Source organism: Phoenix dactylifera, chromosome 1 (assembly GCF_051530095.1).
Source record: "Phoenix dactylifera cultivar Ajwa chromosome 1, Ajwa_hap1_PhDact_Kaust_v1.1, whole genome shotgun sequence".
Classification (NCBI taxonomy): domain Eukaryota; kingdom Viridiplantae; phylum Streptophyta; class Magnoliopsida; order Arecales; family Arecaceae; genus Phoenix; species Phoenix dactylifera.
This window is the reverse complement of record NC_143190.1, coordinates 76,486,330-76,509,471: the sequence shown is the minus strand read 5'-3', so window position 1 is coordinate 76,509,471 and position 23,142 is coordinate 76,486,330. Positions and strand designations below refer to the sequence as shown.

General features: G+C 45.3%; 1 protein-coding gene across 9 annotated transcripts; it reads left to right on the top strand.

Annotated features, from left to right (window-relative positions):
* Window positions 1-3,508: 3,508 nt before the first annotated feature.
* On the top strand, window positions 3,509-11,873 carry LOC103698493 (putative ABC1 protein At2g40090). 9 transcript variants are annotated; one of them, XM_088712364.1, is made up of 6 exons: window positions 3,509-4,078; window positions 5,790-5,944; window positions 8,261-8,460; window positions 8,603-8,699; window positions 8,802-10,572; window positions 10,666-11,873. In XM_088712364.1, the coding sequence occupies exons 1-3, from the start codon at window positions 3,940-3,942 to the stop codon at window positions 8,324-8,326; spliced, it is 360 nt and encodes a 119-aa protein (XP_088568490.1). In that variant the 5' UTR covers window positions 3,509-3,939; the 3' UTR covers window positions 8,327-8,460; window positions 8,603-8,699; window positions 8,802-10,572; window positions 10,666-11,873. The 9 variants fall into 9 exon arrangements, 8 of the variants coding, with proteins under 8 accessions (XP_088568490.1, XP_088568488.1, XP_088568478.1 ...); XM_088712352.1 differs by having other exon boundaries at window positions 3,525-4,078; window positions 8,613-8,699; XM_088712365.1 differs by having other exon boundaries at window positions 3,544-4,078; window positions 8,261-8,352.
* The last annotated feature ends 11,269 nt before the right edge of the window (window positions 11,874-23,142 follow it).

Here is a 23,142-nt window from a genome sequence, read left to right as displayed (position 1 = left end):
TCCTTTCTTCATGCAATCTGTAATGAAAGACATTATTGAACTAAAATTTCTAATGAAGCGATGATAGAAAGTAGCCAGACCATGAAAACTACGTACTTCTGCTAGGGTCTTGGGCTCAGGCCAATGGACTATCGTGCTTACTTTTTTCGGATCAGCGGAGACACCCTTGGAAGACACTATGAACCCTGAGAAAGTGACGTGATCAGTCAGAAAGGCGCACTTCTTAGGGTTTGCAAAGAAGCTTTCTCTCCGCAGGACATCACAAACCTGCCTTAAGTGTGAGAGATGGAGCTCTTGAGTTTGACTATAGATGAGGATGTCATCAAAATATATAACGACAAATTTATTCAAGAAAGATCGAAAGATCTGTGTCATCACCCTCATAAAAGTACTGGAGCATTTGTTAATCCGAAAGGCATTACTAGCCATTCGTAGAGTCCATCTTTAGTTTTAAAGGCAGTTTTCCATTCATCCCCAGGATGAATCCGAATCTGATGGTACCCACTCTTTAAGTCGATCTTGAAAAAAACTGTAGCACCAGACATATAGTCCAAAAGGTCGTTTAGCCTGGGAATGAGAAAACGATACTTCACCGTGATTTTATTGATAGCACAGCTATCGACGCACATCCTCCAAGAGCCATCTTTCTTGAGAGTGAGGAGTGTAGGTACAGGACAGGGACTCAGACTCTCACGAATATATCCTCGAGTGAAGAGTTCGTCAACTTGTCGTTTCAGTTCAGTGTGCTCGTTTGGGTTTAGCCTATGATGGGGAAGATTTGGTAAAGATGCTCCAGGAATGAGATCAATTACGTGCTGGATATCACGCATCGGAGGGAGTGTATCTGGAAGATCCTTAGGGAAAACAGAGTAAAACTCTTCCAACAGGGGAACTACTGCTGCCGGATGCTCGGGATTTGACTCCACATTGATAACTCTAGCCATAAGGGCGAACACAGGTGAGTGGCTTTCGATATCTTTCATTACCTCTTTCAAAGTAATGATGTGAAGTGACTCATCCTTCAGTGGTGTAGCTCTCTTCTTTTCAGGGGCGGGATCTCTAGGAGGCAATGAATTCAGTATAATTTTCCGACCCTGAAACATAAAGCTACACGAATTCGACCGACCATGAAGGGTGACGTCCCTATCATATAGCTAAAGTCTCCCTAGAATGATTTGACCTACGTCCATCGGAAGGCAGTCGCATCAGATCTCATCTCTATAAGATAGGAATTGAATCGGAACAAGGCATCTTTCCGACACCGAGATGGACGTCTTATCTACCCAGGCTACTTTATATGGGTTGGGATGAGGAGTAGATTTCATACCGAGGCGGGAAACAACTCCAGATGCAATAGCGTTGATGCAACTCCTACTATCAAATAGGATTTTGCACGTTTTACCATTGATCTTGATAAGCGTGTAAAATAGAAAGGTTCTACGCCAATCTTGTTCGGTCTTGGTTTGGGCTAGAGTACACCTAACCACATGGAGCCTAGGGCTTTGGTCATTCTGTACAGTGGGCTCATTTTGGTATTCAGTCTGAACAAACTCTAACCCGGTCTGTTCGTCTCCAAAGTCTTCTACGAAATCCTCGATGTTTGGTTCATAGACTTCTTTGACACATTCAGTCTCCTGGGCTCCTGCTTCCAGTTCAGTCATTAGATAGGTCTTGGCATTACATTGGGACGCAATATGACCAAACTTTTGGCACCTAAAACACTGGATTTGACTTCTTGATGACGGGTTGGAACCTAGTATGCCTTTTCCTTTATCAGTTGACGGATTTTGAGCAGGCATCGGGGACGGCCTAGTCGGTGCTTGGCCAGAGCCTGGCTGATTAGGATGGTTGGAAAATGGTCTGGATTGCGGAAGATAGCTTTGATTAGGTCGGGCTCCTGGGGGTATGGACCGAGAGTCGGTACGCCTCACTGCAGGGATTCGTAAAAAACTATCCACATCTTGAGCCAACTGATATGCTTGGCCAAGGGTGGTAATCTCTCGGAGGATTAATTCTTTCTGAATCTCCTCGCGGAGTCCTGCCCGAAACCTAGAAAGGGTAACAGTTTCTTCTTCGATTACACCGCACCTCATTTGAAACTCCTCAAATCATACAATGTAATCGGCAACGGTTGAAGTCCTTTGAGTTAGTTTTTGCCACCTATCCATAAGGCGTTGTCGGTAAGAGCATGGCAGATACTGCTCATTCAGTTTTTCTTTCATATCCTCCCAGGTGGTAATATGAGAAAGCCTCTAGGTCTCACGCATATATTCAACGTTATGCCAGTACTAATGAGCTTGCCCAATAAGCTTCATTTTAGCGAACCGTACTTTTCTATCATCAGTCATTTCGTACCACTCAAAATAGTTATCCATAGCTGCTCTCCAATCAAGGTACATACTCGGCTCTAATTGACCAGCAAATGTGGGAGCATCTACTCATACGGTACGAAGTAGTCGCTCGTCAAGATCGCGCTGGTGATCAGGAGAAAATTGGTTCCTAGGGGGATGTGGAAAAGCTACAGGTGGTGTGGTCAACCCAAGCTCGGAATAAGCTGCGATTGGGGTTGACGGTTTAGGAGTCCTAGGGTGTTGCACTAGAGCACGGATCTCTCTTTTGAATTCATCTTGATCAGCTCGTAATGCAGCTAATTGTTCTAAAATATCTTGTAGAACTCTAGGGTCCATGGTGGGTAAAGGGGTCTGAGAGTCAGTGAGGAGGTACTCTCTACCACTACGGATTGGCATGCAGGGACTACTCTAGTGGGTGATATGATATGCAATGCTACTAATGAATCCTAACTTACCAAATGCAATGCAGGACAACCTACTAATGCAATCTACTATGAATTCGGAAATCAGCAAATTTTCACAAAAATAACTTAAAATTAAATATTACTAATTTGTACTTTGGTTATTTCAGAATTAAGGTAGAAAATTAGTCACTATAAGAAATTAGGTTGCAAACACGTGTTACGGTCGTTCAAAATCCGAAAGTAATCTGATCTATGGATGTTGAGAACTGTCCTGTCGCTAAGTGTGCTAATTTAATATTTAGATTTAAATGGTGGGTAGGATGGGTTTGGTGGTAAATATTCTAGGTTTTACAGTTTAACAAGAAAATAAGTTTCAAAATAGGACTGTCATGCAAGAGAACTATAACATAATTAGATAAACAAGCCCAAAAGAAAGAAGAATCTGTTACCTGTGGTGGATGCAGTCAATCAGAATCGTGTACTCATGGACTGGGACGACGATCGGGGCGTGGTTGCAGCCGATGGACTCTCGAAACGGCTCCAATTGGATCTGATCACAGCAACTTGGTTGGGCTTGCAGAAGAGAGGAAATTGGGCCCAAAAGGCCTGCGGGTCAGGGGACCTCAGCAGAGTTAATAGGGTGGGCGGGCCGGAGTGAGGTTGGGCCCTGAGGGTGTGTAGGTGGTTTGGGCCCGATGAGTCGGCCCGTGAAGGAGGGGGGGGGGGAGTGAAGGGGGGAAAATGAACCCGAGGTGGGTGAAGAGGGTTCAATGTGGAAGAGGGTGTGCGAGCAGAGGAGGGCAGGTGAGCGTGTGGTAGAGGCGGGGGCGGCAGAAGTGGAGAAGGAGAGGGACAAAGGGAGCTAGGCGAAGGCGGAGGTGGAGGCGCAGGTTGGGGCGGAGGCGGCAAGAAGCGGTGAGGCGGCGAAAGGGGTGGCACGACGGGCGGTGCGGAGGGGTGGTGTGCTCGGGGAAGGGAAAGGCGGAGCGGCGAGCTTTATTGGCGCGGTGCGGCTCAGCGGTGGTGCGGCGGAAGGGGGCGGCACGACGGGCGGTGTGGCACGACGGGCAGTGCGGAGGGCGATGTGCTCGGGAAAGAAGAAGGCGGAGTGGTGACGAAGGCGGAGGCGGTGATGGCGCTGCGGATGTGGCGGCGGTGGAACAGCGGCGAGTGGAGCTCGGTGGATGCTCGGCGGCACGGCGGAGGCGGAGGCTCGGCGGAGGCGGAGGCGGCACGACGATCCGTCAAGCAATTTCAAGATTGGCACTATGGTTTCCCTTCGCCTCATCCGCGACTCCATCACCGCTGCTACCATGGCCTTCGGTAAGTCTGCTCTTCTTCTCCCTTTTCTTTTTTTTCCTTTTCTTTTCGTATTGATTTAAACTTTAGGGTTTTCTACCTCTTTATGCCAAGTTTCAGTTCCTTTTTCGTGATTTAGGTTTGAGGGTCTTCTATCCGAAACCCTCAACTTTTGGGGGCTCATCTATGGCTCTGCTTCCAAACCTAAAAGCTTTGGAAAATCTTCTGATCCGTAACACTTGACTAAGATCTTTATTTCATGCACGTGAATATGGAAGCATGCCTCACGCAACGTTCGTTGATGACCTTTGGACTCCTTGAAAATCCTATTTTAAAATGAGAATTAACCTGGATAGTTAATTGAATGAGCTGAAAACTATAGCCTATTCACTTGTCAGCATTCTTGCTTGAAACTTATTTAGTCTTTTTGTTGCTACTCTTGAACATTTCTCTCTCCTGGTTTTGATTGGGTAACAACATAACTATGATAGTGCGGGAAACGTTACATTCTTCGTGACAATAAACCCCCAAACAAGAAATAATTAATAACTATAAAATAAAATATAAAATAAAAAGTAAAATTAGAAAATAAAGGAAAAGAAAAGAAATGAGTTTCATTATGTCTCTTTCGCATAAGTACAAACATAACCCAAAACTTTCCAAAAACTTTTATAATGATCATATAGGGCCTTTACATAGTTAAAATTTGACAATCATATTTTATTCAGTTAAACAGTACATTTAGTACTCTTGTAATTAATTTCAATTGTATAGCTGTTAACAGTAATGTGACGATGCTATGATATTATTCAAATGAAAATCTTCATACAAATAACAATATTTGGCTGACATGTAATTTTTCATGTATCTGAAGTCGACAAATTTCTGCCGTTTCAAATGTAGTGAGGTCTAAACGAACCCCCTCCCCTTTTTCACGAAAAGAAATAACCCCTTTTTTATATATAATAATGTTAAGCAAGGCCAATGCTAGATATATTGGAAAAGACATACCCTCTTAGCAGATATGAGATGAGGGTTTATACTTACACTATGGAGAATCATCTTTGTCCAGGAGAAAGTGCATGCAGTGGCAGTAATTTAGATGCTTTAATTGCTTTTTATTTTTGAACTTTGCATCTATTAGACTTAAACTATATGTTTGATGTTTGAAGTAGGTTTGAGAGAGAGAGATTAGATTACTATAGCATTACTACCATGTGTAGTGCTCATGCTGTAGTAGGTAAGATTTGCTGCATCTTTTTGGGTTTCTTTTTTGAGGTTTCAATTCATAGCCACAATTAATTAAATTCTAGGGCCATGCTTCACTGCTATTATAGTTCTAATAATCTTCCCAAAAGCTAGTTGATGTTTAAGTGAGAATTGTAGATTTAACATGTTATTTTGAATATGTGACCCCTAATACCAAAACTGGTTCTTAAATGTTATAATATTTACCCTTATGAGCCCATTCCTGACCACATTCATTCTAAACATGATTTTAAAGAATCAATATAGCCCTTTCGCTTGTACATCTGGTATAACCACATATGTTGCCTTGCACTAGGTGAATTTTCATTGTTCACCAAAAAAATTTATCATTGAATGTGAATGCCCTATGATGTTGCTTGTTAGAAATTGATGCTAGTGTTTTGTGATATTTATTAAGAAAAAATGTTTGTATCACCTCTCCATCTTTCATTCGTGCCCTGCCTTGCTGCCTTTTTTTCCATTTCAGACTATCAGTATTCATTATGGGGGCTTAAAGAAGGAAGTATTGAATGGTTGAGAGCCAAGCATGAAGTCCATAATCGGTTTGCTTATAGGCTTCAAGAGTTATGCTTCCATAATGGAGGAATTTACATCAAGCTTGGTCAACATATTGGTCAATTGGTATGTTTCAAATTAGACCATATTATTCTGTACAATATAAATTTTTCTAATGCATTTCATGAAACATTGGAAAAGCATGTCATCTAGTGTCCTGAAATTATGAACCTCTTGAAACACTAGAAGAACATGCCGTCTCGGGTCACAAAATTATGAACCTTGAATTTCATTGGTCAACAACCAAGGAACTGGAGAAGTCAACTAGTGAAATCTCAAAAAAATAAATCAGTTGGATCAGGGTGCCTTCTTTCTCCCCAAATATCATTTTGTTTGGACTGTTGGAGGGCTAAATTAAAATCTGTGCCTTTTACTGCATAAATATCTGGTATATTCGCTGAAAATTTCTGGATTAGGAATGATATTGTGCAAAAAACTGAGCGTTAAAGAGGGAGAATGAGAACATGTAAAATAAGAGAGCATTAAGAGTACTGAAAACAATCTTATGCATAAGAGTTGAGCATAGGAAAGTTATTTATTTTTGGGGGGTTTTATTGACTACTGTTTTATGAGTTTTAATCTGAATTAGTTTTGAGATGTAATATCCGTTATGTGACTTAATGATTAAAATGTATGAAGTTTAAGATCAAGTATCTCATATTTTAGTTTTATATTTTGTTATATTAAAATATTCAATTTCAACAATAAATAACTAAATGTTAGGTCAATAATTGGCTTCCAATGTTCCATGTCGATATTATCCCTTCTTGACCTAAAAAATCTGGATGAAAGTTGGTTGATTATTTGATCACTCAGTTTGAGGATGCTGAAATAGTAACTGGACAGATATCTGTTGATTTAGCTCCATGTCTTAATGGGACTATAAGAAATTATCTTCCTTCAATTATATAAGCTTCCATAAGGATTAATAATGACCTAGGACATGATTCTTGTTGCCTAAAAAGAGTGCTTTTGTAACTTTTAAGACAAAAAAATGCTTCGTAGAAAATATGTGTTGGGTAACAATATCTGAAAATTGCTTCTACAAGGAGAATAAGTCAAGAAAAACTGCTTTTAGGAGAAGCTTGAAAACCTACTTCATATCTTCTCCTTTCATGAAAAAAACTTTTTAAAAGCAGAAGCAACACCAGCATCTTGAAGAGGTTAGATCTTGCTTACTAGAAGTGGCTGCAGGAGCAGGAGCTGATTCATGTTTGGGTATAGGGAAGTAGGCCTCTAAACTATTTTGAAATAGGAAAACACTTAGAAAGAGAGCGCGAGGATGAGTTTCCAAGGGGATTATATGAAGCAGGTCTGCTATTTTAAATGCATGATTCCTGCTATAAGGGTTAGATTCATCAAAGGTCCAGTTTTGCCTTTTTTTGATAATATCACATAATCAATTTAGTTGTTTACATAGGTGTGAAAAGGATACAAAAGACACATGGCGTCCATATAGTGTTGCTAGAGATTCCATATGATTATTTTCTATAGTGGGTATGAAGGTAGGAAGATAGAGTTGGTCTTCGTTCTTGTTATATTTCCATGATCAAGGGAGTGAAAGAGGTGAATTTTTTCTGAAAAAAGTAAAAGCATATTAGCAAATTTGGGATTATTTTGCCAAGTAATACTCAAAAACATATTGAACAATTAAAAGTGGATGAATAGAGCACTAGATTCTACTAAATTCTTCTCGGTGAATAGGAGATACTGAAAGATTTTCATGACATTTTTGTATTTCTAGAAGTCACCACAAAGTTTCATAAAATTGTAATTTTTATGAAGTTTGGATAAACTTCAGATGCAAAATTCTGGGAGTAATCAGAAAATCATTTCACAAATCAGATAATTTCATTAGTTTCTGGATGAGGATGAAGACCATCTTGGGTTGTTTTATAGGGTAGTTGCACCTTTTACACTTCTTCTTGCTCTTTGAAAGAGGTTCTTTTGATTATCTATTGGCATGGGCCTGGAGTCATACCACCCGTCCCCCACCTAATAAACAAAAAAATCCACGACCACCTTATGCGGCATTTTATAATATCCTTTTGGAGTTAGAGATATGCGGTGCCTTTATGTTTTTATGCTGTTGGCATTTTACTAAAAGAATTGTACAATTATTTAGAGGAATACTTCATTTCAAATGTAGGAAATTTTCATTGAAAATTCAATTAACCGTCAATCTTTTTCTTTAAATGGAAAATTTTACTTTTTAATAATAATATATAGTTTGTTTTTATCTTATGCTGTTAGCTTTTCACTAAAAAAAAAAGTACAATTAGTTAGGAGAAAATCTCAGTTGAAATGTAGCTATTGTTCTTTGATACTTGTTTTTATCCATATCATTTTTATCTTTTTAATGGATAATTTACTTTGTTATAGGAATATGTAGTTCCTCAAGAATATGTACAGTTTCCTCTTGTGATCAAGTGCGAAGTGTATTTGTGAAAGAGCTTGGGGAGCCACCAGAGAAAGTCCGTTCAGTTACATTTCCTTTTTCAAGTTTATCTTGCAAAAAACTAGAGAAAAGTATATTTTTCTTTATTATCTATTTGTGCTGAAATAATGAATGTTGCTGGAAGGTAAGCCTTCTTGTGCTCTTCTTTACAATTTATTTAATAGCAAAGGCCTTTTTCATTTAATCTATGTGCATGTTTTAAGGCCATTCATTTCACAGTACCTATGAAGTACTCCTCTATTGATTAAACAATTATGAATGCTCAGATTTTTGCAGAATTTGATCCAATTCCACTGGCAAGTGCTTCTCTTGCGCAAGTTCATTGCTGCTAAAACTCATCATGGCGAAAAGGTTGCCATAAAGGTTGTGAACCAAACTGTACTTTCCTGAAGTTATGAGATATTAAACTTTGAATAATTTTTCTCCCTCTCAATATTGAGTACTGAGAATTATCTAATATTGTAGGTTGTCTTCTGAGCTATGCAAGGGCTTAATTATGTTAATGTCCGGGTTCAACATACTCACTTGACGGATACTGGCACCATAGATATTGCTACTGTGGGTTTGGTAGCAAATTTCTTGCACTGGTTCTTTCCTGCTTTTAATTATAGGTACTGCTTCAAATGGTTATTATTGGTCCTTGTTCCATTTCAGAAATTAAAAGTTTCACTTGGAATTTGACATATTTTCTATATTCTTACACATCCATGTTTGCTATTCATATGCCTACTTAAAACTGGTTACTAGTACATTTTTGGATCAACAAGCATGCCATCTGAATTTTGAATGGTTCATATTCACTAGATTCGTTGTGGGCTTGATTGAAACTTTTAAAAATACTTTAAATGTTATGCATGCTAGTTGATACAAAATTGGCCATGCTCCATAGATGCAACATGTAGTTTTTCAAGGCATCAGTCACTAAAAAAATGCAGCAAGATCATGCTTCTTTTGTAGACAGATCACAAAATGTGTGCTCTCAAGTTCTCGGTATATACTTCTATAATTAATTTGTGTTTGCACTTGTGTGTAGGAAGCAGAATTGTCGACCTAGATATCAATTTGCTTTGCTATCTTTATTCTACTTCTCCTCAAATTCTTAAAGCTTCCAACTCCTTGCACCAAAAATAATCTATTGCACTAGTGTATCTTAAGGCAAATTCTACGTCACTTTTTGCACTATCTATAGGATGTTGCTTTGTGCCCCCTCACCCAGTTTTAACTGCTTCTGGCTTTCAAGCATATATCATCATCTATTGCCATATGGCTCTTTCAAGACAGTGCTTGACACTATGTAAAAATGTTAAATTTCCGACTCTTATTTGCCGACACTAACAAAAAGTGTCGGCAAAAAATGCTGGATCCAAAAAATTTTTGACGGTTGCCTGTAGCGTCGGAAGTTGACGATGCTTATAAGCGTCGTCGGAACCGTTTCCGACACTGGGCCTTCTTTGCCACCGCCGGACGTGGGGCAATCTGGACGTCGGACATGAAGCGGGAGGCGAGGTTCTCGAGGACGATGCCGTTGGAGGTGGCGAAGAAGGCGAGGACGGGAGAGGTGAAGTGGAGCTCGTCGGGGGTGAGGGTGTGGAGCCAGTGGGGGAGGTCGGCGGAGAGGTCGACCTCCTTGGCGGTCCAGAAGGAGGCGGTCCAGAAGGAGGCATGAATTGGGAACATCGAGAGGCGGTTGGGAGTCGGGGCGAGGAGCGGCTCCTCCAGCTCCTCAACGGCGCGGGCAGGCATCAATGGCATAGACGGAGATGAGATGAGACGGCATAGACGAAGAAGAAGAAGAAAACTGTCTTCGAGAAATGTCCAGTGGGTACTTGGCTTCCGACGACGCTTATGAGCATTGTCGGAAGCCAAATTCCCTCCTCCCACATTTCAGGCCCGTCGGATTCCGGCGAGGGAAGGAGAGAGATGTCAAGAAGGAGGCCGCAGATAGACGGCCATCGAGTTAGTCCCACATCAGCGGATCGATCGGAATAAAAGGAGAAAGAAAGGAAGCGACTCAGGAGCGAAAGATATGAGAATAGCTCCTTTGTCGCCGACTCCGGCTTTGCTCCGCGCTTTTCAAGGACGGGGCCCCATGCACGCCCAGACCGCCGCCGCCTAGCTCGCCGCCAACTACCCTACTGCTGTATTCGGGCAGCTCCCCCATCGCCCAGACCGCTGCCCCATAGCCGACGAGGTTGCCACGCTTGAGGGTGCGTCGGAAAGAATTTTTCCACTGTCGGTAAATTACCGACGCTAAAAAGTGTCGGTAAAGCGTCGCTAGTTCCCGATGCTTTTGGAAGCGTCGAGAAAGATTTTTTCCACTGTAGCATAGGCGACGCTTTACCGACGCTTTGGATAGCGTCGGGAATGTTTTTACCAACGCGTAAAAGCGTCGCTAATGGTCAAAAAAAGCGTCGCTAATGCCCAATTTTCTTGTAGTGTGAGTTCAATAACTTATGTACTATTTCTAGTTTGTGTAGTTTCAACTTGTGCTGTTCATGAAATATGTTTTGCAGTTTCTGTTATCAAATAAGTTTAGTGCAGTTTGGCCATATTGCTTCTGAATTTAACTTTCTCATGTTGGAAGCAAGATATCTCATCAATCATTTACATGGGGCATATGTGATGATTGGGCCCCAGATGGGCCGATCTGGACCGAAGTTGGCAGCCCATCTGGGGGCCACTATCTATTACTTCGGGGAACAAAGGGAGGTACGCCTGTCAGGTGTTAATGCGGTTACAACCGCCTAAAACCCTCTAAACCTCGCCCTTCTAGCCCTTATGCCTTCCTCCCTGTACACTCCCTCCCAAATTCGGAAGCTGTCGGATCTTGGCTCCTCGTCGGTGTTCGGAGAAGGTGCACGCGGACTCCTCCCCGGAACTAGGTGAGCCTCTCATTTCTTTTTCCCGTAGCCTTCTTCCCTCCCGGTTTTCTCAAAATAACAGAGAAAGAAAGAAAGAAAGAAAGAGGGGAAGAGGGAAGCAGAGGCTCATTGTGTGCAGCCGCGAGCATCGCCTGCGTCGCTGACCCCGGCTGTGAGCACCGCGACCGTCGCGGGGAGCAGCCGTAGGCTCGGCCACGGGCATTCCGCGACGCCGTCGGCTTCTCCCGACGCGTCTCTCCTCCACGGGAGAAGAGAGAGCCGCCGCATGCGCCGCCGGCCCTCCCAAGAGCTCCATCACCTCTCCTCCCAAGCTTTGGCTTGGGATCTTCCTCCTCCTGTGCTCACGGGAGAGGAGTGGGAACGTTAGAGGAGAAGGGAAGAAGAAAAGGAAGAAAGAAGAGAGGAGGAGGAGAAGAAAAAGAGAGAGGGAGAGCTACGGGGAGAAGAAAAAGAAGGGAAAGAGGATGCTTCGGGAAGAAGAAAAGAAGAAGAAGAAAAAAAAAGAAAGAGAAAAAAAAAGAGAGGGGAGCAGGGAAGCTTCGGGAAGAAACAGGAAGAAGGAAAGAAAGAGAAAAGAAAAAACAGAAGAAAAAGAAAAGAGAAAGGAAAGAGAAAGAGAAAGAGAAGAAAAAGAAAAGAGAAAAGAAAAGAAAAAGGAGAAAGAAAAGAAAAGAAAAAAAGACCCATCGTGGGCCGAACTGGGCCAAGCTTGGGCTTTGTTCATTGCGGGCCCAACTTGGGCCTAGTTCAACCATGTTGAGCCTAGTTTGGGCCGTATCCCTTTGTGGGCCCAACTTGGGCCCACTTCAGTCTTGCTGGACCCTATCTGGGTCGTACCTATTATGGGCCCAACTTGGGCTCAGTTCAGTCGTGTGGGGCTCTGTCGGGCCGTGTTCAATATATTTTAGATTTTGCTTCGTCCTGAAATTAACAAAGAAATTTATTATATCTAAACAGGGGCACTTGATCTGTTTGTTTGAAGTGGAATTTAAGCAAAGAAAGGTAAGTAATTTAATACCTCAAAGTGTATTTTTCAAAGTATTTGATAAAATAATTATTAGTGATTGAATTTTGGGATATATTTTGCACCTAGTAAAATGGGTCATGCATGTTCAATATCATTTGAAATTTATATTATATGTTATGGAATCTGGAAAATGTGACTGGGCAAATGATGAAAAATCTATTTTGTATACATGTATGTATTCTCAGCGTGGCTATGATCTGGCCCCGCCAATATGGATTATTCGTTGGCCTTGTTGACTTGTATCTGTGAGAGACCGATTTCGACACCGTACTATCGGTGATTAGAATAGTGGTGTTTGGACACCGTACTAACGGTGTTTAATAATAGTGGTGTTTGGATACCGTACCACCGGTGTATAATAATAGTGGTGTTTGGCACTTTGGGCGATCCATGCCACTGGGTTTCGTGGCCGTAGCCTACATATGCTGGGATTTCTGTATCAGAGTTTTTGTGAAAATGATGATGAGTTTTGAAAAGAAAAAAAAATGTGCTTATCTGTGATTTAATTTTCAGTCATTATTTTGTGTTTTGATTAATTATCTGATATGCTTTGACCCCACTCTAGGGTATTATGTTGCTTACTGGGCTAGTGTAGCTCATTATCCTATGTTATTTGTTTTTTAGATCCAGAAGCTTGATCGCATGGGATTGGGGAGTGCGATAGATTTTGGAAGTTTTTGCTAAAATTAGAATTTTTGGTTAGTCAAACTAAAATATTTGAACTATGTTGATATATGCAAATTTTGGAAACTTTGTAAGATTGTTTTGTATATATATATATATGTATATATATAATGCTTAAGCAAATTTTAAGCACCTGTGATAGCTTTGATCTAATTGGCTGCCTTGCGCGCCCGTGCGGCGTCTGTCGCACTCCGGGCCCCGGTGTTGCAGACCCCAAACGACCGCACCGTGCAAAGGCCCCGCCAAGCCAAGATCTAGCAAGCATGGCCGAGGCCAACCTCGGCCAAGACCAACGCCCGGGCCAAATCCACTGCTTGGAGGTCTGCCCAAGCAGTGGCCAGCATTATCAGCCAACGGCACAGCCCCGCGCAGGCCCAGACCAGCACCTGCGCGAGGTTCTGCGCCCTCTGCAGCAGCGCGCGGCCGACCGCGCGCACGGCCAGCCACAGCAGCGCGCGGCCAACCGCGCGCCCAGACAGCCCATGGCACGCGCAGCCCCCTGCGCGCGCCCACTGCAGCAGCACGACCACAGGCGCACGCCCACGCGCCAGCCCGCGCGCCTGCCTGCGCGCGGCCACCAGCCAGGGCGCCCACTCGCGCGCTCGTCCACGCGCCCGCCCGGTGCGCACTGGCCTGCGCCCGTGCTCGCCCGGCGCGCCCAGCGCCAGCGCCAGCGCCTGCCCAGCACGTCCGAACCTCGCCGGGCCAGGAGTCGGCCAGTGCACAACAAGGCCGCCTCCCCGCCCCCCGCCCGCACTTGGCGCCCGCGCAACAGTGGGTTGCGCGCACGCCAGACATGGGCATGGTGTTGAAGACCCTCGCAAGCGCCACCGTCGGGGCCTTCAACCAAGGGGGAATACCGGCCCGGAGGAGGACCACGAAAGGACATGCCAAGGTATGAGTTTACTATTTTGCTTAGAAAGCATTGGCCGAAGCCCATTTACTCTTGGCCAAGCCTTTGGCCCTTCTCATGCCATGAAGACCCCTATGCCTTGGCCACTCTTGGGCCACTTGGGGAGCACTATAAATAAGAGGGAATGAGGCTCTTTTGACCATCTTACATCTTTTATCTTGCATCTTAACACTTGTTGTATTTCGGCCTTAGTGGCTTGGGAGGGACCTTGTCTCTTTGTATTCGGTCTTGGGGTTTGTCCAAGACTTGGGCTAGGAGAAACCCATCATAGTTTTCCTTAGATATTTTGCTTGTAAGCTTCATTTTGGGAAATAGAATCAATCAAGCGTTCCTCTAAATTTCTCCACAAATACTCTTAAGTTTGATTGTTTTCTTCTCAAGCCAAGGGTCGGGTCAAGCTGCAACCAGTAGACCCTTCCCTTGCCTTGATTCCCTCGGCTACTTAAGAGCTTGGCACACCGCGGCACAAGCTCAACTACCTTGGCGTTACCCGATCGGCCCTTTTCCAACAACTTTAAGGCTTCCGCAAGGTGCGCACGAGCAAGACTTGGTGTGGTGGCTTGGGGGCCGAAAGCCACCTCCAACATTGGTGCTTTCATTGAGAGACTTCCGAGGGAGGTCTCTCCAAAGAGGTAACGCCTTTGAAACCAAGAAATTTTCAATTCGGGTTGTGATTAAGGAGTACTACTTTCTTGCATGCTTAGAAGTGAGCCTTAAGATTCCTACGACTTCTTGCACTTAGACTTTCTTGTTGTGAGTGTGGGAGGGTAAACTATAAGTTCTTTACTTGCAAGTAGTACTTAAATTTCGGCACTTTGAATTCCTTGCTTGCAAAAGGGAGTGAGAACATTTTTGTTGTAAAGAGGACGGTTTGTTCTTCTATTTTGCTCATCATAGGGATAGTGCCAACGGGGAGGCTATTGGTAGTACCCGGCGCTATTTGACCCAACTATTCGGTGTTAGGGTATAGAGGGACGGCACAAGAGGGAGGCTACTGGTAGTACCTCGTGCCCTCCTAACTACACCGGGTAGGGAGTAAGTAGAGCAACAACACGTTACTCTCGGGTTGTGAGGCTTATTTGTTGTAATTGGAGTTGATTGAGTGGTGTACCTTTCAAAAATATATATAAGAAGGAGGGTCGGTTCATCCCTTGGGTGACGGCCAAAGGAGGTTTGGAGGTGCATTTGTAGAAGCAAAACAATGGAGTCGGGAGCTAATTCAAATTCTCACCATGCTCGGCTAGAGGCATTGGAGGGGAGTTCGGCCCACCTAAACCGAACCCTTGAAAGCCAAAATCGAACCCTAGAAAATCTATCCAATACCCTAGCCGGGATGAATGCTCACTTGGAGAGGTTAGAGAGGAGGATTGGAGAAAAAGAAAGAGAGAGAGAGCATAAAAGATCAAATGATGAGGAGCCATGGTCGCACGCCTCACGGCGGGGTCATGGAAGGGATGAGAGGAGAAGTGATGCGGAAAGCCTACGGGCTAACCGAATGGAGGAGTTAGATCACCGGAGGCCTCGGAGGAGAGGAGGAAGAATTGAAGCCCGGGGGATAGAGATTGAGAGGTGGATAGAAGAAGAGGGACCTAGCCATAGTGAAGAGGGGAGTGAACCCGAGGGAGATCCATTCCATGACCAAAGGCCTATAGGCCGGAGGAACTTCATGGAAGGAAGAAGGAGGAATGAAGACTATGATGAAGATTATGCTAGGGGCCCAAGACACCAAGATAGAGGGCTAAGAAAACCGAAGATTGACTTTCCCAAGTTCGGCGGTGGTGATCCTTATGAATGGATGGACAAAGCCGAGCAATATTTTGATGTCTATGAAGTACCAAGGAGGGATCGGGTCACATTAGCTAGTTTCCATCTTGAGGGAAGAGCTAGCCGGTGGTGGAGGTGGATCCGTGACCTATATGAGAAAGATGGCAAGAGGCTTGGTTGGACGGCCTTCGTGAAGGAGTTCATGTCACAATGGGGGCCTTCTCCCGTTGTGAATCATCATGGCCAACTCGCCAAGCTAAAGCAAGAAGGAAGAGTGCAAGCATATATTGATGAGTTCCGGCTTCTACAAACCATGGTGAGTGGGTGGTCGGAAGAAGCATTGTTGGGCACTTTTCTTGATGGCTTGAAGCCTTGGCTTGCCAAGGAGTTAAAGTTGAAGCAACCGGCAAGATTACAAGAAGCTATGAGGATGGCCGAGATCTTGGACCAAAGTTATGGCATGGAGAAGAAAATGTCCAAGGAAAGCTTCAACAACAAGGCCTCTACATCACTACCACCGAAGGGGCCTTGGAAGGGGAAAGAAGAAGTGAAGAAGTACAAGGAGCGGCCTCAACATGTCAAGAAGCTTTCTAGAGATGAGCTCCAAGACTACATCAAGAAGGGACTATGCTTCAAATGTGGTGACAAGTGGAGCCGGGGCCATCAATGCAAAACCGGTCAAGCTTTCCTTCTAGATGTGGGCTCCGAGGAAGAGGAGGCTACTTCGGAGGCTTCGGAGGAAGAAGATGAGGAGGAGCAAGACCATGGGGCTGATTTTAGCCCGGGAGAAGAAGAGGCCGAGCTATCCTTGCATGCCATGTCCGGAGTACAAAGACCGTCCACCATGCGTTTGATGGCATGGGTGGGCAAACATGAGGTGTCTCTCTTGGTAGATAGCGGTTCATCCCATAATTTTATCAACTCCGGAATAGTGAAGAAGGTTGGATTGAAAGGGGCGACCGTGGAGCCCTTTGAAGTAAAGGTCGCTAGTGGGGAGAAGCTCAAATGTCAAGAGGTGGTAAGGGATGTTCGCATGAATATCCAAGGAGTAAGGGTCAAGGCCGACCTACATGTTCTTCAACTAGTCGGCTTGGACGTGGTGTTGGGCAATGCTTGGCTCAAAGGCTTGGGGAAGGTGCTAACCGACTATAGCACCATGACTATGGAGTTCAAGCTTGGAGGCCAAAAGAAGAAGTGGACCGCCATGAGCAACAAAGAGGTGCGGTCTTGTGAAGCCAACATGATAGAGAAGCTATGCAAAGGAGGAGCTTCTTGCTATGCCATTGTGATGACCGGCCAACACCAAGAAGAAGACAAGAAAGAAGATGAGTTGGAGGGCATCCCTCCAAAAATCCGAAGCTTATTGGAGGCTCACCATGATGTTATGAAGGTACCCACATCTCTCCCACCTCCAAGAAGCTTTGATCACCCTATAAGCTTGAAGAATGAAGCTACACCGGTGAATGTTTCACCCTATCGGTATGCTCATTTTCAAAAAGAGGAGACAGAGAGACAAGTGGAAGAGATGTTGAAGCAAGGGTTGATCCGCCATAGCACAAGTCCCTTCTCATCTCCGGTTTTACTTGTGAAAAAGAAGGATGGCACATGGAGATTTTGCACCGACTACCGGGCCTTGAATGAAGCAACTATCAAGGATCGATTCCCCATTCCCACGGTGGATGAGATGCTTGATGAACTACATGGTGCAACGGTCTTCACCAAACTTGATTTAAGGGCGGGGTACCACCAAATTCGAATGAAGGAGGAAGACATTCACAAGACGGCATTCCGGACACATTCGGGCCACTACGAATATCTTGTCATGCCATTTGGCCTTTGCAATGCTCCTTCCACATTTCAAGCTACAATGAATGAGGTATTCCGGCCTTACTTGAGGAAGTTCATGCTAGTATTTTTTGATGATATCTTGGTCTACTCCCACTCTATGGAAGAGCATGTCAAACATTTGGAGGTTGTGTTATCCATCTTGGAGAAGCACCACTTCTACATCAAGCCTTCCAAATGTGCCTTTGCCCAAAAGGAGTTAGAATATTTGGGGCACATCATATCGGGAGAAGGTGTGAAGGTGGACCAAAGGAAGATTGAGGCTATGGTGGATTGGCCTCTACCCAAGAACATCTCGGCTCTTAGAGGGTTCTTGGGATTGACCGGGTACTATCGGAGGTTTGTGAAGAACTATGGGTTGATTGCTAGACCTCTAACTTCCATGTTGAAGAAGGGAGAATTTGAATGGACTCCGGAGTCGAGAGAAGCATTTGACAACTTGAAGAGGGCCATGACTCAAACACCGGTCCTAGCACTTCCGGACTTCTCTATTCCATTTGAAGTCTACACCGATGCAAGTGGAGATGGCATCGGAGCGGTCCTTGTGCAACAAAAGAGGCCCCTAGCCTTTCTCTCCAAAGCCTTGGGTCCCATGAAGAAGGCGTGGGGAACATATGCAAGGGAGCTACTAGCATTGGTGCATGCCGTCAAGGTATGGAGGCCCTATTTGCTTGGGAAGAAGTTCACTATTATCACCGATCAACAAGCATTAAGGCATCTTTTGGAGCAAAAAATTGTGACCCCGGATCAACAAAAATTCTTAGTCAAACTACTTGGCTTTGAATATGACATTGTATACCAACCGGGGAAGGAGAACAAGGTGGCGGATGCACTATTAAGGAAAGAAGGAAGCCCAATGCTTTGGGCGGCCGAAGGAGAAGAGCCTACTTCCATGGCTCTTAGTGGGATCGAATGGAGGATTTGGGACCAAATCCGGGAGGCAAACAAGCTTGATGTTCGAGCCTTGGAGATCAAAGAAAAGATTGAAGCTTCAACCGAGGGGGTGGCCAACTACAATCTCAAAGAGGGACTCATCATCTACAAAGGGTATATCTATGTACCTAATGTCCCTAATTTGAGAAGAAGCATCCTTGATCATTTTCACAATAGCAAGGAAGGTGGACACTCGGGTTGGTTTCGCACTTATATCCGAGTTAAGCATTTCTTCTATTGGGAGGGACTTAAAGCCGAAGTCAAGACATTGGTGGCCGGATGTGAAATTTGCCAAAAAATCAAGTATGATCCAAGGGCGCCAATGGGTCTTCTTCAACCACTCCCTATTCCAAGTATGATTTGGGAAGACATCTCCATGGACTTTGTTGAAGGTTTGCCTACTAGCAAGGGGTATGAAGTCATAATGGTGGTAGTGGACCGGCTAAGCAAATATGCCCATTTCATCCCCATCAAACATCCCTACACGGCCAAATCGGTGGCTACATCATTTGTGGAGTCGGTAATCAAGTTGCATGGTGTTCCAAAAAGCATAGTATCCGACCGGGATAGAGTATTTATGAGCACATTTTGGAAGGAATTATTCACACTTCAAGGGAGCACATTGAAGACAAGCTCATCCTATCATCCTCAAACGGATGGGCAAACGGAGGTAACCAACCGGACCCTTGAACAATACTTAAGATGCTTTTGCCACAACCAACAATCCAAATGGGGAGATTTCATTGTTTGGGCCGAGTATTGGTACAATACTACCTTTCATTCATCTATCAAAACTAGCCCATTTGAATTAGTTTATGGGAGACCGCCTCCGGGTTTGCACCGACATGAGAGGGGGACGGCCAAGAATGAAGAAGTAGAACAAACATTGGCCGGAAGAGATGAAGCTCTAACCAATGCAAGAAGGGAGCTCAAGAAGGCCCAAGAAAGGATGAAGAGGTACTATGACAAGAACCGAAGAGAGGTAACCTTCAATCCCGGGGATTTTGTTTATTTAAAGTTACAACCTTATACTCAAAAATCCCTCAAGAAGAATTTTAGCCACAAACTATCTCAAAGGTTTTATGGGCCATTCAAAGTGGTGGAAAGAATGGGAGAAGTAGCATATCGGTTGGACTTGCCCACTACTTCATTGCTACATCCGGTCTTTCATGTGTCTCTACTCAAGAAAGCGGTGGGTGACCCTTCATTGATAGAAAAAGACTTACCCACCTATGATCATGATGGAAGATTATTACTCCAACCCAAGGAAGCCATTAAATACCGCATTTGGAGGAAAGGGAGAGAACGAAGAAAAGAATGGCAAGTCTTAATCTCATGGGAAGGTATGCCAAAAGAAGAGGCCACTTGGGAGAATTATGAAGAAATGACCCGGCGATACCCACATTTTATCCTTGAGGACAAGGATATTCTTCAAGGGAGGGAGAATGTTGAAGACCCTCGCAAGCGCCACCGTCGGGGCCTTCAACCAAGGGGGAATACCGGCCCGGAGGAGGACCACGAAAGGACATGCCAAGGTATGAGTTTACTATTTTGCTTAGAAAGCATTGGCCGAAGCCCATTTACTCTTGGCCAAGCCTTTGGCCCTTCTCATGCCATGAAGACCCCTATGCCTTGGCCACTCTTGGGCCACTTGGGGAGCACTATAAATAAGAGGGAATGAGGCTCTTTTGACCATCTTACATCTTTTATCTTGCATCTTAGCACTTGTTGTATTTCGGCCTTAGTGGCTTGGGAGGGACCTTGTCTCTTTGTATTCGGTCTTGGGGTTTGTCCAAGACTTGGGCTAGGGGAAACCCATCATAGTTTCCCTTAGATATTTTGCTTGTAAGCTTCATTTTGGGAAATAGAATCAATCAAGCGTTCCTCTAAATTTCGCCACAAATACTCTTAAGTTTGATTGTTTTCTTCTCAAGCCAAGGGTCGGGTCAAGCTGCAACCAGTAGACCCTTCCCTTGCCTTGATTCCCTCGGCTACTTAAGAGCTTGGCACACCGCGGCACAAGCTCAACTACCTTGGCGTTACCCGATCGGCCCTTTTCCAACAACTTTAAGGCATCCGCAAGGTGCGCACGAGCAAGACTTGGTGTGGTGGCTTGGGGGCCGAAAGCCACCCTCCAACACATGGGCACGAGCGGCAGCTAGGGGCACCAGCCCGTGCGTGCGCCCTTGGGCGCACACGCACAAGGAAGCACAGCAAGTGCAAGGCCCGGCCAAGGCCGCATTCGGCCGAGCGCACCCAAGCCAGACCAGCCCAAGGACAGCGCACGGGTTTAGCCCAGCCGAAGACACAGCAAGGCAACCGAGCCCGCATGCATTGGACTTGGACCAGCCAGCGCGCGCACGCCCGAGAGCCAAACAAGGAAAGCCACGGTCAGCCCGACCAAGAGCGCAACCCAGGGACAAGTGGCAGCCATCCGCGCGCAAGGCCAAACAAGGAAGGCCGCCGTCAGCCCGACCGAGAGCGCGCCCAAGGACAAGTGGCAACCATCCGCGCGCAAGGCCAAACAAAGAAAACCATCGGCAGATTGCGCCCGGCCAAAGCCAACCAACAGCGACACATGGCAAGCATCCCAGTATCAGCGCCGAGTCAAACATGGAAAGCACACGCGCAGAATCAAAGGAGGAGCCTCGGGCTCTTCCATAGGGATCCGGCAGGAGAAGACACAGGCGGCCAGGATGCAGCAGACCAAAGGATGGACGCGCAGAGGACAGCCACGCCAGCGATCTGTGGGAGCAAAGGCAACAGCGGCGCATCCCTGCAAACCGGGAAGGACATCACAACAAATCAGGAAGCGTAGCCTGGCCAACCAAAGCAGCAGCCAAATTAGGGTCCGCCCGGACACATGGCAGCATCCACACAAGGCATGCACCCGAGCCAACCATGCAGCCAATCCCGAGCGCCCACCTCAATGCAGCACATGGCCAAGAGAGAACCAAGTTTGGTCAGGCCCTTGCGGCCGAATTAGAAGTCCTTTGTCATTTGAATTAAGTCCAAAATAAGCCAAGGCAATCGGCCTATAAGAGGAGCCATTAGGGCCCTTAGGCAATCAACTTCTAGCTTTTGAATTTCCAGCAAAGTGTCAAGGGTTGTATCCCTTTTGTTTGTCGGCCGAAAGGCTTGGGCTAAGGAGGAGAACATCACTCCCCTTAGATTGTTTAGGCGTCGCAAGGTTCCTTCCGGATCTTGCCAAGAGTCCTTTGTAATTCGTTGCTAATTGGAATAGAGTCAAGTTCCTTTCATCATTGAGCCCCGAACCATCTTGATTCATTCCCACCGCCGGCAGCCAAAGGCAATAGCACACGGCGTTGTTCCAAGGCAGCAAGAAGGAAGAGCGATACCCACAAGCAAGTCGGTCCCAACACATAGCAAAGTCCCTCAACCTTGGCGCGGGGTTTGGGACCGCAAAGCCCCGCGGGCCAACACTGGTGCTTTCGTTGAGAGTTCTTCAAAGGAGATCGTCGGGTAATCGGCTTCAGTCCAAATCCACGGAAGGTCGATCTCAAGGGTATCCTCTAACTTTTCAGATCTACATTCTCCATTGTTCTTGTATTGAGGTATGAAAATCAGATCTGAAAATTATTGTAAATTCATAAAAATCTGATTGTAAGGGGTTAGGTTTTCATGGAGTCGGGTAGTGAATCATTCAGCCCGCAAAGGCTCTTTGAAATAATGGAAAACCACAACACCGAAGTCAATAGGGTGTTGGAACATTTGGTGACCACCTTGGCCGCCATAAGAAGAGAAGGTAATGCCAACATTGAAAGGCTAGAGAGGAGGTTTGCAGAAAAAAGTAATAAGGGAGAAAGAAAAATGAGAGAAGATAGAAGGAGAGGAAGTAGAGTTGAATGCGGTGAGACATATGTTGATAGGTGGGCCGATGGCATCCCAATGGAGGATCGGCCAAGGAGTATGGAAAGACCCATGAGTGAACCTGTAGGTAGCCCTCATCCTTGGAGGCCTCATGGCCGACATGCACAAGAAGGAAGAAGGGAGGAACGGGTGAACCGTGAGGGAGATGTTAGAGGTTTCGGTCCACATGAGAGGGGAGTCCGAAAACCTAAAATTGAGTTCCCATCTTTTGGAGGAGATCCTTATGAGTGGCTCGACAAGGTCGAGCAATATTTCCATGTGTATTAGATCCCTAGAGAGGAGAGGGTAACCCTAGCTAGCTACCATCTTGAAGGAATAGCCAATAGGTGGTGGAGGTGGCTAAGGAGTATTTATGAAAAAGAAGGGAACTATTTGGGGTGGACGGCCTTTGTCCAAGAGTTCATGCACCAATGGGGGCCTTCACCAACAATCAACCATCACGGCCAATTGGCCAAACTCAAGCAAGAAGGCAAGGTGCAAGCATACATCGATGAGTTTCGACAACTTCAAACCATGGTCGAAGGATGGTCGGAAGAGGCACTACTTGGCACTTTTGTGGACGGGCTCAAGCCTTGGCTCTCCAAGGAAATCAAGCTCAAACAACCCACCCGCCTTCAAGAAGCAATGAGGATGGCGGAGATCCTTGATCAAGCCAACATTCAAGACCGGCGGCAGACCAAGGAAATCTCCAACAGCAGCCCGCTGCCGTCTAAGTCCCAACCGGCAGCAAGCACTTCCAAATCTCAGCCCCAAGAGGTAAAAAGACTATCCCAAGAAGAACTCCAAAAATACTTCGATAAGGGCTTGTGTTACAAATGCGGTGCGAAATGGGAAAGGGGCCACCGATGCAACCGTGGCCAAAACTTT

Excerpts from the sequence above, each read along its gene's own strand:
- LOC103698493 (XM_088712364.1), top strand. The coding sequence starts at position 3,940 with ATGCTCGGCGGCACGGCGGAGGCGGAGGCTCGGCGGAGGCGGAGGCGG. Across the intron at positions 4,079-5,789 it reads CGCTGCTACCATGGCCTTCG|ACTATCAGTATTCATTATGG; the intron begins GTAAGTCTGCTC and ends TTTCCATTTCAG. Across the intron at positions 5,945-8,260 it reads GTCAACATATTGGTCAATTG|GAATATGTAGTTCCTCAAGA; the intron begins GTATGTTTCAAA and ends ACTTTGTTATAG.